The sequence below is a fragment of the Protopterus annectens genome, chromosome 3.part1, assembly GCF_019279795.1.
Source record: "Protopterus annectens isolate FY-2018-M chromosome 3.part1, PAN1.0, whole genome shotgun sequence".
NCBI classification, from domain to species: Eukaryota; Metazoa; Chordata; order Ceratodontiformes; family Protopteridae; genus Protopterus; species Protopterus annectens.
In genome coordinates, this window is record NC_056732.1 from 306,854,969 (window position 1) to 306,873,399 (window position 18,431).

Genomic DNA, 18,431 nt, shown 5'->3' on the forward strand with positions numbered 1-18,431 from the left:
CAGTACAAGGACAAAATGATTGATTTCAACAATTAGCTAAGCATCTGGTGTCACTCTAAGGGGATCCAGTATTTGTCTGCCTGGGACAACATGATCGACAGACCACGATGCTTTGCCAGAGATGACCTGCACCTGTCGCCCTTGGGAATCCAGATACTGGCTAAGGCTCTTGCCACCCCTATAGTGCCTTTTTTAGGCAAGGTTCAAATGACACATTCACCACCGTAACAGGTACAAGCAAGCAAAATCTGAGGGTAATACTACAAGTCTAAACCTCAAAATGCACTCACTCGAGGCACTCCTTAAAATGGAGAACATCGACATCAGTGCAGTGACAAGAGACCTGATTCAAAGCTCCACAGAGCACCTCTGCATTATCAGACTAGAATTCATACCACACCTTTCGGCCACCTAACTGGGAACGAAGCACTAAAGGTGGAGGCGTGTCCATATTCAATAAGGATATCCACACCTCCAGGCTAGTTGCATAGCATAATGCATCCCAGATTATCCAAGTGCAACTAACTCTGGGCAAGACCGCAATCCAAATTGTAGCTTGCTACAGACCCCCCACCATTATCCAGGATTCCCACTCCTCATTTCTTGACACACTGGAAAGTATTAGGGTACAACCCAACACCCTAATAATGGGCGATTTCAACTACCCCCCACCATTAACTGTGAAAACTACTCATGTACCATCTCTTTTGCTCAACGTTTTCTGGAATTCATAAATTCCAATGCCTTGGATCAACTTATTCACACCCCCACCAGGGGTAGCAATATCCTAGACATGGTCATTACAAATATGGGCAACCGGTGTTCCACACCAGAGGTCAATTCCTCGTTGGTCAGATCCTACCACAAGCTAATCACCCTAGACATCCACATCCTGCCCCCACCCCCAATTAGGGAAACCACCGTAAAAAACTTCTCCAAAGCCAACTTCACACTTCTTAAGACAGAAGTGGCGAACTTCATGACACCCATGCAGACGAACAATAGAGGTGTGATTGCTGAATCCTACACAAATGCAATTTATAAGCACTTACACGAGTGCATGGATCATGCTATCCCTAATAGAACCAAGATTCTATCCTCCAAAAAAAGGAAGCCAATCTGGTGGTCCTCTATCATAAACAAACTCTACAATAGAAAAAAGAAACTGTTGCAAAAAAAAAGAGTAAAATCCCATGACTGGAGAACTCCCTGGTCAACCTCAGTAAGAAGCTGCAATCTCTCATAAAGCTAGTTACGAAAACAAAATTGCCACTGACCATAAAGACAACCACAAAGCATTCTATAGCTATGTCAAGAATATCAATATCAATGGCAACACTCAGATCTGCTCTGAGTTACAGCACAATGGCACTAAATATACAGAACCAGCTGATATTGCCAACATCCTGGCAGATAGGTTCAGTGCTAACTTTACCCCCCTCTCACCTCTAGAGGGCCCATCTCTATACCAGAAGAATGCAAAGTTCCTGTAATCACGGCTGCACAGGTAAAAAACACACTCTGCAAAGCCAAGAACACAGCATCCATGGGACCTGACAATATCCCAGGCTGCGTTCTACATGAAACTACAGAATGAACTGGCACCCTACCTAAGTACCATGTTCAATCATAGCCTCACCTCAGGCTTTGTGCCCACTGAATGGCGCACCGCGACAGTTATCCCACTCCACAAAGGGGGAGCCACGATGGACCCCGGGAACTACCGCCCCATTAGCCTGACGAGTCTGGTCTGTAAGGCCATGGAATGTATCATCATGGAACTCATAAACAAAGATATTTGTAATCTCCAAACTCTGGACCCTACCCAGTTCGGGTTTGTAAAAGGCAGATCATGTCTCCTAAACCTGACTGACTTCTTTGAAGCAGTCACCAAAGCCATAGATGAGGGTAAGGTGGTTCACACAGCTTATCTAGATCTCTGCAAGGCTTTCAACACCATCCCCCACACTGGAATTATAGATAAGCTCACTAAACTTAGGTATAAATCCCAATGTCACAAGATGGGTTGCCAACTGGCTCACGGACAGAACCCACACTGTGAAAAGTAGCAGACTCCAAATCCGACTTCAGACCAGTGACAAGTGGAGTACCACAGGGTTCAGTCCTGGGTCCTCTCCTGTTTGGTACCTACTTCTCTGAAGTACAGGCTAACATAGAAAGTCTTTGGCTAACAAAGTTTGCAGACGACTGCAAACTAGGAGCCATAATCGAAACTCCTAACGATGTGGACATACTACAAAAGGGCCTCACTAAGACAGATGCCTGATGTCAAAGACATGGCCTGAAGCTCAATGCCAAAACGTGTACTGTCATCCCCTTTGTTAAAAACTCTGTACCCATGAACTACCACATAAGTGGTAGTCTACTTAACGCCAAATGTGTGACACGAGACCTTGGGACAGTAGTTTCTCCTTTGATAATCACATTGCCACAGTGGTCAGGAAATCCTTCTACATGGCTCACCTCATCACAAAGTGTTTCTCATCCAGAAAAAGAGAGGTCATTGTTCCCCGCTACTCATCACTCATTAGACCCATTATAGAGTACAACGCCCCTTTTGGTATGTACCTCACAAGACATCTACAACTGGAAAGGCCACAGAAATACCTCACAAAGAGGACTACTGGCCTCAACAGATGCCCTACACAGACCGTCTCAAAAAACTCCAGCTTTACTCCGTCGCATATCGCCTACTCAGAGGCAATCTCTGCCTACCATACAAAACTATGTCAAATCCAGAGCTGTTGGACATGCTCCACTTAAAGAAATCGCAATCCCTCCGAGCTACACACTCTAGGGACCTAAACCTTGTCACCACAATAAACAGAACATGCTGGTGGGATAGATTCCTGTCCCAGAGACTTCCCAGACTCTGGAACAGACTACCAATCTATGTCAAATACAGCTCCTCATTAGCACTCTTCAAGAAAAATCTTGATGACTGGATGGGAAATAGGAAATTCACCCCAGGGATCACTTCTGTGGCTCTGCTCGACAGGGGCACAGGAAAATAATTTTCTTGGGTGGCGAACGGCAGGGTACCTTTTTGGCTAGGCTTATATAGGCCTTAGATCTAATAGCCTAGTACCAACCTATGAGTTGGTACAAGAATAGTTTTCCCAGTTAATGGTGGGGTAGTTGAAATCGCCCAATATTAGGGTGTTAGGTTGGACCCTGATATTCTATTATATCAAGAAAAGAGGAGTGGGAATCCCAGAGCTTGGTGGGGGATCTGTATGGATTGCAGTTTTGCCCAGAGTTAGTTGTACTTGGATAATTCCGGATGAATTCTGTTGGGCAACTAGCCTGGAGGTGTGGTTGTCCTTAATGAATATGGACACACCTCCGCCCTTGGTGTTCCGGTCCTGGTTTGACAGACGAAAGGTATGGTAGGAGTTATATCCTGGTAATGCAGGGGAGCTCTCTGGAGCCTTGAACCAGGTTTCAGTCACTGCACAGATATCGATATTCTCCATTTTAAGGAGTGCCTCTCACACATGAACACTGAACTACAGTTGTAAGTTTGAAAACAACAATTACCTCAGCTACATTTTCAAGCCTGTCATTCAAACATTCCTTAAAATGCTGCAACAGAGATGGCCACTAATGAAAAAGCAAAGTAATTAAACATGTGGATTGATGCTGACAGTGAAAAGTAGGCAACCACAGCACTTTTGTATACTGATGAGAGAGGGGAAAAAAACACAGTAAATGATCCTCTCATCATAAGGATTTCTTTCTGTCCATCTAACATATCATTAGGAACGTGAAGGTATTGACTGTAAAACAAAATAATGCTAGCCATGGCAGTCTCCTTCAAATCATGTTAGGATATAACAAATTAGAAAATAACAATAACCATTTACTTTGATGCAAAAGCATTAGCAATGCAGAAAAGTTCAAGATGTGCTAAAAACGCATGTTTTATTTTTCCAATTTTTGGGTGCGGTTCTCCTTTAATAAAACAATAACGATCCAGAGGGAAGTAGAATAGAAGAAAATACTACAGTTGTTGGCGGGTCTTGATGCAGAGAAAGCATCTGACAGACTAAGCTGGATTTTATGAGTAGGGGAATGGAAGCATTTGCAATCCATCCCTGATACAATAATAAGGTTACTTGAGAGGGCATAAGAGGGATCAGAGGCACAAATAAATGTGGGAGGGTTCCTCTCTGATAAGTTGTGTCTGAAAACAGGAACTAGGCAGGGGTGTCCTCTTCCCCCTTTATTTGCATTATATTTCAAACCACTGGCAAAGAAAATAAGGGACTGAAAAATGGCAATCAAGAAAAGTTGGCTTTATTTGCAGACAATATTATTTTGTACCTGATAAAACCAGAAAAGGACATAGTGTTGTGTAGAACATTATGAAACAGTCTCAAGTTTTTTTTTAGAGATAAAATTAATGAAGATAAAACAAAGGCTATAACTGAAAACTATGTACTCACACATGAAATGTTTCAGCGATATCCACATTTATTGAAAAAAAAAATATTTAGGAGTATGGGTTAAAAATGATTCTGTTAAGGCAGCTAAGGATATATGGAAATACACTAAACAAAAATAATATAATATTAAACTGGAGAAACTGGAAGCTCGTCTATGGATACACATAGCAAAATACAAGCAATAAAAATGTTTCTAGTCCTTTTAGTTTTATACACAGATTAGGTATATTTTTATCAAACAGAGCAGGAGTTGTGGATAGCAATTAAGAGTTAAAAGGTTTTGTTTGGGAGGGAAAGAGGGCAAGAGTCAAGTGATAAGTCAATCCTTCCAACAGAAGGAGGTGGTTTAGGATTACCTTATTTGAAGGGAAATTTTAGAGCTACAAAGTTAAGGGTCTTAGACATAATACAAGCAGAAAGCTACAATGCTAAGTTGAAAGACTTATTATTATTAGACCTATGATTGAGTACAATGCCCCATTCGGAATGTATCTGACCAGACACCTGCTGCAGCTTGAAAGGCCCCAAAAGTTCCTCACCAAAAGGATAAAGGGTCTCAAAAATATGTCTTATGCTGCCTGACTGAAAGAACTCCAGCTCTATTCAGTCTCATACCGCTTGCTCAGAGGTGACCTGTGCCTGACATATAAGGCCATGTCAAACCCAGATTTGATGAATATGCTTCACCTCAAAAAATCTAGATCCCTCAGAACCACAAGGGCGGGAGACTTAAACCTTGACACGGTTATAAATAGAACGTGCTGGAGGGACAGATTCATCACCCAGAGACTCCCTATGCTGTGGAACAAAATCCCGGTACATGTGAGGCAGAGCACCTCGCTGGCCTTGTTCAAGAGGAATCTTGACCAATGGATGGGAGATCGCAGATATACCCCAGGGATTACTTCAGTGTCACTGCTTGACAGAGGCACAGAAAAATGATAGGCATAGTTTTTATTCAAACTAAAGGGGTGGCGAAAGCCACATAACTATGGGCTAGGCTTATAAATGCCCTTGGGCAGATAGCCTAGTATGAACCTATGAACCTATAAAGAGATAATGATGAAGCAGGAAGGAAATTCAAGAAAGAAAGAGAGGGAGTGGGATTTTGGATGCAGATCTTCAAGGAGAATAACATCATACAGAATATTATATTCAAAGTAGCAGAAAGTATTCTAAAAGTTAAGCCAACACAGGAATGGAGAAAGGAAATTCAGACGATAGGGATGACTGCAATTAGGGGTACAGAGAAAAAGCAAGAGGGAATTTACTGGAGGAAACTGGCAAAGGAACCAAAGTATTGGGAACAAATAATTGAGGGGGAAGGTAATAAAATGGGAAGAGGCCAAGAAGGCATTTGGACTGCAGATTACAGACTGCCTTTCCTACCAGGGGTTGATATCAGAGTAAAGGCTAAGCGAAAGAGATGGGAATTCCTAAGTGGAAGACCTGCATGGGCAGATTTTTTTAGTTGAATCTACAACAGAGGTTGCCGTTAAAAAAGGGATAATTAGTAGGGCATATAAAAATATTGTAAAATAACCATAGGAATCCGAGAAGGTTAGAAAAGACTGGAGGAAAGATTGGATAAGCAATTCAAAGAAATTATAGGAAGACATATGTATGGCTTCCAAATATGCAGCAAAGTCTAGAAGATTTAAAATATTTGCTTGGAGTGTTTGCATAGGTATTTTTATACTCCAAGCAGACTCCAAAGATTTTTTTTCCTCAGGTAGATGAAAAAATGTTGAAGGTATGATAGCGAAGAAACAGGTAACTGGGAGCATATGGTTTGGGAGATGGCAGAATTTAAAAATTCTTTACAGAGTACTGTGTCAGAAATATTAGGCGGGCAAATGGATGAGGAAATGATTCTTAGAGCTGGGATACAGGATTTAAGTTCCCTGAACATATGGCCTTCTTAAGTTCAACTCTGGTGGTGCCAAACAAAATACTAGAAAATGGAAAACAAAGTCTAAACCAATCATATTTGAAATAGTGAATATTGTAAAAGAGATAAGAGAACTGGAAACATGACCTTTTAGAAAGGAGTAGGAGTAAATTCCTTAGAAAAATGAAAACTCTGGGAACAATACAGGAAGAAAACAGTTTTTGAAAAGGAATAAGGTTAAAGGGAAGGCAGGAACTCACCAACGTATGCAATGTTGGATTGATTATACTGTACAAAAATATATGCGGTGTATAATGTTGGCAACTGTGAACAAGTTAATATGGTCTGTTTTCTTTTATCTAAATGTAAATTTGTTTGTCACAAGTGATAAAAATATGTACACATACATATGAAAAAAACGGACCTTTCCCACTCTAACTGTTCAATAAGACCACCAGCTATCTGATCTTAACACTTTCACATTAGACATTCCACATGGTTCAGTGTTATGACCAGTCCTTTTCCCACTGTTTCTCCCATTATCAACTATTACTTTAAATGCCGAGGACAGCTTGATTCTGACAGCAACACCTACAAAAGGATCACAGACCATAACCAAGACGGTCTATGTGCTCTTTGGCTCCAATAAAAATTGAACCCATCATAGTCTGTTACAATACTCAACCCTCTAAGGAACAGACTGCAAAACATCCATAAGTACAAATTTTAAGGTGAAAGATTGACCTTACAAGACTTTTACATACAATGTACTTACTCACCTAACTCTGGAGGTGAGTGACAGCTGGTAGTACAGTCCAGCAATCATGATTATTCATGGACAGGACAACAAACATTCCTTAGTTAAATAAAGCAAACAGAAAAGTAGCCTGGCCCTGACAGGCTGCTGATCAAGTTCAGTAACTCTGGCATTATCACTGGCTGGAGCGGCACAATAGTCACAAAAGCTGTACAGTGATTTCCTTGAAGTTGCAGTCATGAAATGGCAAATCATTCTAGAAATGTAGTTATATAAAAAAAAAAAAAAGAAATACAAACTACAATTTCTGAAGAGTGAAATTTAACAACATTTTATATTCACTTCATAGCCCCGTGTTTCACTTAGGTAAAATACAAGCCTACGAACACCAAAAGCACATCAGGAGCAGTAAGTCAAGAGTGCTTATTGACTACAACTTAAAACTAGATTAAGTTCAGCTAGCTACAAGCATTCATGCAAACGTCACTTCAGCTGAAGAACCAGAACTGTCCAAATATGCAAGCAAATCAAAAACAATGATACACTTCGCGTAAAATGCTGCAATCCAAAATATTTTTTGTTAAACTGTACAGCACGTTGTAATTTATATCACGTGATTTAAGGATCCTGTCATACTTGCGCAAAGACATATACTGTTGAAAATTATATCTAAACAAATTACTCCAAATACAGAGATATAAAAATCACTACTGTGTTTGTCCTTACGTATACGAGAAACAAACCATACATAGAACCATACAATTTTAATTTTCGTGTGTAGTACAAAACACTAGACATCAGCAAGGCAAACACACTAAAAAAATAAATAAATGGCCTTCCAAACATACTCTTCCCAACACCCAAGCATTTCATTCATTTGCTCCACCACCACAGGTAACCCCTGTAGATGTACATCACATGAAAAATCAAAATTAAAGAAGAGGAATGGTTCATTAAGAGGCAACGCAGCAGCAGTATAATTGCACATAGTTCACTCTCTTGAACATGTAAATATTGCTCACAGTGCAAAGAGCAGTAACATATAAACAAAACAAAAACACTCACTTTCGCCTTTACCCCAGACTTAAACATACGGCTTACGTTCACAACATTTTGTCTTACGAGACATGCCTTCTCTGAGACGTCATCACGTAAATGGTAAACGCAATGAGGAAGGCTTAAAAGCGATACTAGCGGATAGGAGTTTACTAGTAGTATAGTACTATTATGAATTAGTGTAGAGTTCATTGTTGTAACTGTAAACCAGTTCTAGTTTTTTAAAATTATTTCACAATCTCCATACAGTTGTTTTGAAAAGTTTTCATAAAACGCGGGTTTTTGGAGCGTCCAGGAATTGTTTGCCACTTGGGTTTTCTATAACTACATCTTTCAAGACTTTTACCTTCGAAATTAGGAACAAAAGCGAAAAACTAAGGACAGTTTTAAAGTAATAGTACTATTAATTTAGTTAATAGAGAAAATAACGCATATCTGTAAAGTAAAAGGTGTACATACGTAACTGCAACGATTATTAGAAGTCATTGCCTGTAATCAGCCCCCTTTTCTTAAAAAAATCCAGGGTAGGGAGGGAAGGTAACACACTCATTAACTTGATTCAAACATTTACAGTTTGCTGTAAAATGAGGGTTGAATATCTTTCCAGGGCAGTCATTTATCCTACATTCTGGATGTCTGAGCTGAACTACTAAGTCTCTATAAGCAGCAGCGCCTAAAACAGATTACAAAGTCTATGTAAGCCGTAGTTCCTTTCTGCATGTCTATGCATAGCTCTCAACCTTCCATCTCCAAAATGAGGAACACTAGCCCTTATAATGTGGAACAAATGGGCAAAATGTGGAACACATACTAACAGCTTCAACTAGGAAGGTCATAGGATGATGTAAATACGCTCCATTTACTTGTAAAAGAGATCTTTTAATGAATTGCTATGATTCATTTCTATTTACCATGAATGTCAGTTAAACATTTCCCAATACCGAATGCGTGACAAACCCTTTCAATGTGGAACTTTGACTGATGAACACGAACTTTTTAAGACCGTAAATGAGGTACGTTCCTCATAATGAGGTACGCTTGAGAAGTATGTGTCTATGGTGGGTAGTGTAGTATATCTAGCACACATTTCAAGGACAGTTCCAGGCGTAGATATACTATTCCAGTTTAATTCGTTTCATCACATGGTGTTACCCAAATGCAGATTACTGTCAATAATATTTAAAACAGCTTTCACTTTCGTTCATAGGTTCATACTAGGCTATCTGCCCTAGGGCATTTATAAGCCTAGCCAGAGTGTATTTGGCTTTCGCCACCCATTTTAAAATAATTTTGCTATGCCCTTTTTCGAGGTTAGCATACTGTGCCTCTGCCTCATGGCCGGCCTTAGGCATAGGCCAACTAGGCAGCCGCCTAGGGCGCCACTCTAGTAGGGGCACTTTTCCAGTATTTATTTGATGTAGGTAGACTAGGGTGGGGGCACCAGATGGTGTGGTGGAGGGCACCGTGGAGCCCTTTTGCCTAGGGCACCAGTTGACCTAAGGCCGCTCCTGCTCTGCCTAACAGTGACACAGAAGTGATACCCGGGGTAAACCTACGATTTCCCATCCACTCATCAAGATTTCTCTTGAAGAGAGTCAGTGAGGGACTCTGCCTAACCTGGACTGGGATTTTATTCCAGAGTGAAGGGAGCCTCTGGGTTATGAATCTGTCCCTCCAGCATGTCCTATTTATTTCAGTGCTGAGGTTCAAGTCTCTCGAGCGCGTAGCTCGATGGGATTTGGATTTTCTGAGGTGCAGCATGTCCATTAATTCCGGGTTGGACATGGCTTTATACGTCAGGCACAGATCGCCTCTGAGCAGGCGGTATGCCACTGAGTAGAGCTGGAGTTTCTTTAACCGGGCAGCATATGGCATCTGTTTGAGCCCTTTGATCCTCTTGGTGAGGTACTTTTGGGGTCTTTCCAGTTGCTGCAGGTGTCTGGTAAGGTACATCCCAAAAGGGGCATTGTACTCAATTATGGGCCTGATGAGGGATGAGTAAAGAGGCACGATGACCTCCCCTGATCTAGATGTGAATGTCCTTTTTCCCCCTGTCCCATATCATGAAGTTTTTTTTATCTGTTCGGATATCAGTCACGGTATTTTAGAAAGGTGATTGCCTCAGCCTGCTTGACATAGGTTACCCCAGTGATTTTAAAGTTTTCCATGGTTGTATGACATCCAAGATTTGTGTGATCTATCACAGCAAATATAGTAATGGTATAACTGAACTTTGTGTTCATCCTTTAAAGGAGAGCTGAGGAGTACTTGCATTTTTATATATGTATTTGCAAACTGCTGGTTAATAAAAATACTTTCAAGTTTAGTGGCTGGCGGCTGCTGGTTCAGCCTCACAGATTTTGTTTATGTTAATGAATAGGGGACACTTTCACTTTCCTTTCTTCATTTAACATTTATAGAGTTCAGTGTTTTACTGAATGGTCATCACAGAAAAGTCAGCTTTACAACAATAGGTTGAAAACTGCAACAAAACATGAGTTTTTTCCCACCAAATTAGGAAAGTCCTCTTTAAGTGAAACTGAGAAGCTGTCTATAGTCATTCTCATTTATTTTGTAGCTCGAAAAAATTCTCTTCTGCACGGGAAAGCCTTCTAACATCTGATGAAAGAAATGGACATCTTATCCACTCATGCAGTTGTGTTTAAATCTGCAAAGTGCCCTTCAGATTTATTTCTCAATAACGTCAAACATTTACAAATCAAAGATTTATACATTTCTTCAAATAAAAATCTAGAAGCTGCCTGTAGTCGTTCCCTTTTATTTTGTAGCTTTGCAAATTTCTCTTCTTCCACAAGGGAAAGCTCTCCTATATCTGATGGAGCAAATGGACTTCTGATCAACTCATACTCATTTGTGTGCAAATCTGGAAGGTGCCCTTTGAATTTGTTTCTCAATGTCAGAAATTTACAAATCAAAGATTTACAACTTTCTTCAAATAACAGATATTTTTGTGACAATTTCATAACTGCTCACTTTGACATTCCCAGGACAAATGTCTACTCTGTCAGCAATTAAATGTTGCCTGTCATAGGCAATATGCTGTCATTTTATTCACTGAACAATAGACTGGTTTAGAATTTCAGACATATCAGACAGAAAATCTACTGTTGTGAATCATAGTTCATTTTTAAGTAGACCTATAAACCCAATTTTATTTTCACAGTCAAATAATTCCAGCCTTGCATCCTTGAACTTTTATTTAATATTTCTCCCCTTGGTAACAATCATACTTTAGAATCATAAACACTAGAGAGCTTCTTTGTTGTGTGAATTTCAATTTCTGTGGTTTCATCCTGTTTCAACACACTTATTAAGTTTCAGTTATCAGCAGGATTTAGGAAAGTCACAGCATTTGATTCTTAAAGTCAGTATAGCCCCCCTCTACAGAGTTTTGTTGATGCAGTGGTCTTACATGCACCATTTTCTCTACAATTTGAAGTTTTTGTGTAATGGTGTTTTGTTTAGCAACACGAAGTGGAAGTTTAATGACAAAGTTATATTCTAAAAACATTATAGTTTTGTAAAGTGGGAGGAGGGAATTGTATGTTAATTTTACTTAGTGGGACTTTTACCCAACTCCAGCCCTGATAAATGCAAGAGGGAGGGCGCGTGCTGATTTTCTACCATTCATGCCACTTCTGCTGTAAGGATAAAACGAAAAAAACAGTTGTGTCACTCAAGGTACTAAATTGGGAATTAAAGGGGCCACTCGGAAATTTGTGGCACCCCATTATTTTGCCCTCAAAACCGGTAAATACCGAGGAATTTGGTACTGTTGAGAGGTATATGCTGAAGGACTTCATGTTTTGGCATCTTTCTATTTTCCAACATTGAGTATTGCTACCTTGGTGTTGTCCAAATCTGAGTTTGAGTTTTTTATGTAGGAATGTTCAGAAGGGGACTCTGCTAAAAAAAAAAAAAGGCAATATGAGGGCAGGAAAGGCTTTAGCCATTATGCAGAAACCTTGGTATGACAAATGTAAGCCATCCTTGGTGAAACAGGAAGTCTTATCTACCATATCATCCCAGGATAACACATACAGGATCCCCTCTGTCTCGCCTACAAGGCAATATCAGACCCTGCCGTATTAAAGATGCTGCCATCCATAAGTCTAACTCCTCTCGCATTACCCACTTGAAAGGCCTAAATCTAGTATGCAATATCAACAAAACCTGCTGGAGAGACAGGTTTGTTTCCCAGAGGCTGCCCCATCTCTGGAATAGGCTTCCCATACATGTCAAACAGAGTACCTCACTGACCCTCTTCAAACACAACCTTGATGAGTGGATGGGAAACCACAAATTTGTCCCAGGGGTTCCACTTGTATCCCTCACTGACAGGGGCGACAGGTGCTGACTGAGGTTTCTTTTTGGGGGATAAACTCTTGGCTAGGCTTGTAAGGGCCCCAAGGCCATTAGCCTTGTAACCTTCCTATGAGCCTATGAGCCAATGGAGGAGAAGTTTGCTGCATTTTGCTTCAGTTTATTTGCACATATATGCAAATTTAAGAAGTCTACTTTTAATGAAGTTTGCCATCATAACAGGTTTATCAAAAACTACCATTGTCTTCACCATACTTTTTCACCCATCACTTCTGTGCTAAAATCAACATGACTACTGTTTACTTACTTACTTACTTTTGTATTTATATATTTATTTTGCCACAGAAATAAAATCCTTTGTAGTTCTTATCAATTTCAACATAGTTCTTCCAAGTCAAATTCATTTTCTCTATGTACTAGTTTATAATCTCAAGCATATCTTCTTTTGTAGTAAGTATGATTTATTTGCAGCATAAACACTGTGCAGCAATTTTTCTTTCATGAATAAAACATGTAAAAGACACTGGTAGTGCCAGTGAATTAATATCAGTAGATATACCAGCATGTAATGCAGATATTGTCATGTTTTTCCCAATCATAGCTGTCACCAGATTTATTTTCATATATAACCTAAATTTTTTATTCAGCTGCATTGCTTACCAAATTAATCATCTTAATTTCACTTCCTAAATGCAGGAGTGAACATAGTTTTCACAATGCCACAGCATGTTGGATTTATATCTTTTTTTTCCAGCTATCTGTGGCAGCATTTTTTTATTATCTAAACTATTATATAGTTTACTTATTGAGTTTTATCTGATGTCTTGAACAGTTTAGTAAATAAAGCACCCTGTGTTGGTATGTTTCTTTGAAAAAATTCACAGAATTACATATTAACTGGTTATGTTTGTTAAAAAAGCCAAAAGAACTAATTTAATTTAATCACATTAGCCATTATTTCTTTGCAGTCTAAACATTTCTGCATAGACTGTGCTCAGCATGGTCAGCCTTAGGCATAGCTGACTGCCTAGGGTGATTCTTGGCCATGTGGGGCATTTTCTTTTTTCCTTTTCACCTAACTAAAACATGCTGCTGCTGCAGTGGCCCTGTTTGAAGCAACACCCCTCAAGGAAAGCACTGCACACTTACTTTCCAAGCTTTGTGCTGGGACCCACCCATGATCTAGACAATGAATCAGGCAGCCTTTGGTGAGGACCGTGATTCACTGTTTAGCTCATGGTGGCTGGGAGTCAAGCCGAAAGTCCTGAAAGTTTGAATGATAAATGTTATTTATTTTTTATTTATTTATTTATTTTACATTTGTTGACCGGGAGAATCTGACTGGATAAATGTCCATTTTCAGCGGAGGTCCAGGGAGAAAAGCTCCAGAGTTTGTAAATATACAAAGGCAAGCAAACACATACATAGTCATTTAACAAATACAGAGCCCAGGTACAAAAACATAACATATTAGAAGTATATATAGAAAAAATATATATTTTAGCTGCAAAGTGTAGTAGCAGGGCACATTAGTTGTATGTCCAGTAATTTCTACTTGAATTAATGAGAGTATGTATAATTCACCCATAGATATGTGTAAATTTACAATATTGTGTTTGAATATGATGGTGTATGAAAGAGTTGGGAAGTACAGTGAGTAGCAGAGAGCTTTCTGGAGTGTAGTAGAACTCCTAGTAGATGAGGTTTGCGTATTAAGAAAACTAGTACATACAGTAAATTAATATGTGGAGGTTGATAGAGAAAGTCCTGAGGGAAAAGCAGGTGTAGAAGGCAAACCTGGGGGAAGGCATGGGCATTGTCTATTGATAAACAGGTGTTCCTTTAGTAGTTGTTTAAACTTAATGATAGAATTTGCTGAGGTAATATCAGGGGGCAGTGAGTTCCCGATTTTGCCTGTGTAGTTAGGAAAGAGGGAGTCTCCTGCTGAGTTGTTGGTTCTGGTGATCTTGATTAAGGTCCTGTCACTAGAACGTAGTTGTCTTGGGTTTTCGTGTATTTTAAGTAAATTAGATAGTGTTGGTATTTTGTCTGGCTATAGTACGAGTTTTTTAGCGAAAACTAGGTGGAAGGTAATGAGATTTTGAAGTTCAAACCACTTTAGTTGGTATAATGAGTGGCAATGATGTGAACGGTAGGGAGCATTTGTGGCAAATCTGGCAATTTGATTGTAATATGTATCTAGCTTTGTAATTTCTGTTTTGGATAGTTTGGTGAAGACGGGGGCAGCATATAGAAGTGTGGATAGTAACAGAGTTTGAGCCATAGTAATTTTAGTCTGTTGGTTTAGGTACGTTTTATTTTTGTACAGACTGCCTAGTTTTCTGTGTATGTTTTTGATGGTATGATTTATGTGCAAGTCAAACTTCAGTTTGTTGTCAATTGTAACACCCAGTAGTTTTGTGTGGGAGTCTGAAGAGATAATGGTACAATCATTAGACATAATACTGAAAGAATCAGTGTCTAAGTTGGATTTATTTGATTTGAAAATTAGTAATTTGGTCTTTTTTGGGTTCAGTAACAGGTTTTTACTGAGAAACCAAGCTTCAGTGGTTTTGAAGACTTGTTGGGTAGTGGAAAGGAGTGTGAGGGGGTTGGTGGCTGAACAGACTAGTGTTGAGTCGTCAGCATATTGTATGACAGTTGCATCTTGGGTGATTTTGTTGGTTGAGATCATTAATGAATATGGAAAATAACAGAGGGCCTAATATTGATCCTTGTGGGACTCCAGTTGTAATAGGGAGCAGTGTGCATAGTTTGTTATCCCACCTAACTGCCTGCTGTCTACCTATTAGGTAATTTTGAAACCAGGCTAGTGAGTCAATGGCTAATCCAAGGTCAGTGAGGGAGTCAAGAAGTTTGGGATGGCTGACCATGTCAAAAGCTTTTGATAGGTCTAAAAATATGGCTGATATTAGTTTGCCTAGATTCCAGTTCTGGTTGATTAAGTTGGTGAAGAAGAGGATGGCAGTTGTTGTACTATGGGCAGGTCTAAACCCATGTTGGGTAGGTTGGTTGCTAAAGTGTGTTTGTGTGAGATAGGGCTGGAATAAATTACTGAAGGGATTTATTTATTACAATTAGACACCTGAAATGTAAACAGTTAAAGTGGATGCAATTGCTGCTACTTTTATTTGGTTAAGTTAAACAGACAATATTTTCACTTTACAGAATGAATGTGTGTTGGGTAAAGCAAGCTGTAATACTTTACTGTGGCTACTGTTTGAGATAAAGATCAAATACATCACTGTTGCCATTATACTTTTGTCACACTCTGACATTTGAAGCATACACTATCAGCAGGTGACTTTAACTGCTGGGTACAGGCCAGTCTATGGGTAAAAGTGACTGCCCCTGCTTTTCGTTTTCTCAGGGTATTTCCCAGGGCCATTATTTGCAGTATTAGTGTGTATTTGTGTGTTGGTATGAACACATTTGAAATGCATTACTGTGGTGGTTATTTTCCTATAGTCAGATATATGAACTGTGTGCAGAAAATAAAGTGGCTATAATTGCTGAGTTTGGGAAATGTTTGTGGATAAGAGTGGCTCTGCATTGTGACTTAATTAAACAGCCACTGAACTGGCTTTGTAGGACTAGTGTGTATTTGTGTGAAACAAATTGGTATGCTTTGCTGTGATAATTTTCTTAAATCACAATCAGGCATCTGAAGTTCATGTGCACAGTCAGTAAAATGGTTGTAACTGACTGATACATAGGCCATGTATGCATAAAAGTAACAACTCTGTTGTTATTTTATCACAGCTAAACTGTCAGTATACAAGCATGGCAGGAGTAGTGTTAAACAATGCATTGTATTTTATAAAATGGTAGTTGCAATGGCTCATACTATATATGCATGGGGAGGGTGTTGCAATGTATCAAAGAGTAAGATGTTAGCTATAACTTCTTTCACTTTCCAGCAAGACAGTCATCAGCATTGTACAGAATAAGTGGTTGTCTTTAATTATTCTTGGCAAGTTTTGTGTGAACTGAACCATTTGTTGTCACAGTGGCATATTAAATAACATTGCCATCTCATAGTGCTTGTTTATGTGATTGAGTTCTTTGCTGTGGTTCCTTTTACGTAGAGTCTGAAAGTCTTCCCCATCTCTGTTCATGTTATATCCAGGTGCTCTGGTTTCCTGCACAGTACAAAAACATGCCAAAGGAGGCCTGGCATTTCTCCATTTTACCTGTAGGCAAGCATGCAATGGATATATGAGTGTGTGTGTGTACTTGTGTGCGCGTGGGGGGGGGGGCTGTATGTACGTATATGTATCTTGTGATAGATCTCACTTGTCAGGAGCAATAATGTGTGAACATTTATTTTTTTTTTATTTATTTGACATTTGTTTACTGGGTAAGTCCGACTGGGTATGTACCCATTTTTAGCGGAGGCCTGGGGAGAAAAGCTCCAGAAGCACAATTAGCAAAATTACAAATTTACATTGATTACAGAGAATTTCATCACAACAAAAGTACAATATAGGGTTACCTGAAAGATATATGAGAAAAATGCTTAAGTTATATTCAAATTTACATTGCTTACATGGACTATAATTTCTACAAAAGTACAGTAAGACAGAGGCACAGGGAACTAATCTAAGGGGGTGGCGAAAGCCAACACATTCTGGCTAGGCTTATAAATGCCCTTGGGTAGATAGCCTAGTACTTACCTATGAACCTATATGGAAAACTTGAATAATAAACAATTAAGTAATACCACACTAAATACAATAAACAAGAAGAATAAACAATGAAGTAATACCACACTATAAACAAAGTAACTTAGGCATTTTTAATGCATACAGTCAGGTAGAAAGAGTTGGTAGGTCACCAGTAAGTACAAGGATTAGAAATGGGTGCTAAGTTGGCATGGAGCATTGGCACATCCAGTTGTTGAACAGCTGTTCTTTAAGTTGAGATTTGAAGGAATGGTAGTGAGGTATTAGTCTGACTGATTCTGGAATACTATTCCAGGTTTTTGCAACACAGAGAGAATAAAGACTGACTCCATTTGATCTTTGAGGTTTGTAAATAGACAGGAGATGCTTATGAGAGGAATGTAAGTCACGATGGAGTATAGTATTGAAGTAATGTTGAGGTTGATTGTCGGAATGATGAATTGTACAGTATTTTATGTGTTAACATTAGTTGATGGAAAGTCAGCAGGTAGGATACTTTGAGCCAATTTAAAGATTTGAGTGCAGAACAGTGGTGAGAATTAATGGACTGACCGGGGGCAAATTTAGCTATTTTATTATAGCATTGACTTGAGTTTTGCTTTTTTGGGAAGAGTGAAGGTTTGTTAGGATAGGAAAAGCATAAAGAAGGGATGGTAAGAGATAAGTGGAGGCCAGAGTTAATGTACTTTTGTAGAACTGGTAATGAATTTTTTAGAGCTATACATCATACCCAGTTTTTGATTAGTCTTTTTTATATTGTTACTGATATGCATTTCAAACTTAAGATTGCTGTCTATAGTTAAACCTAACAGCTTATTGTGTGAAACAACATCAGTTGTAGTATTGTTGAGAGAAGTAATTGTAAAGTTACAGTAACAAGGGGGAGTTGTTTGGATAAAAATAGGATTAATTTGTTTTTTTTTGGGGGGGGGGGGTAATAAGAGGTGGTTGTTGGTGAGCCAAGACTCAATGGAATTCAATGCATCTTGAGTTGTGTTTTGAAGATGGGTGAGATTGTTAGAGGAGCAGACTAAAGGAGAGTCATTGAATAAGAGTTGCTTAGTTAGAGGCCATGTGAAGATGGTTAATAAAAATATTGAAAAAGAATGGACCCAGGATTGAAAATTGAAGATCCCCAGTACTAATTGACAGATAAGGAGAGAGAAACTAGAATTCCATCCACCTGATTGATATCTGTCAGAGAGGTA

At 39.2% G+C, this 18,431-nt stretch overlaps 1 protein-coding gene across 1 annotated transcript in view; it reads right to left on the reverse strand.

The window, feature by feature from the left end:
• LOC122797665 (PHD finger protein 14-like) overlaps positions 1–8,268 on the reverse strand; it is a 488,266-nt gene extending 479,998 nt beyond the window's left edge. Inside the window, exon 1 of the mRNA XM_044066206.1 lies at positions 8,183–8,268. Coding sequence (XP_043922141.1) covers position 8,183 — 1 coding nt within the window. The 5' untranslated portion in view covers positions 8,184–8,268. The remainder of the gene's footprint in view (positions 1–8,182) is intronic.
• Between the last annotated feature and the right edge of the window lie 10,163 nt (positions 8,269–18,431).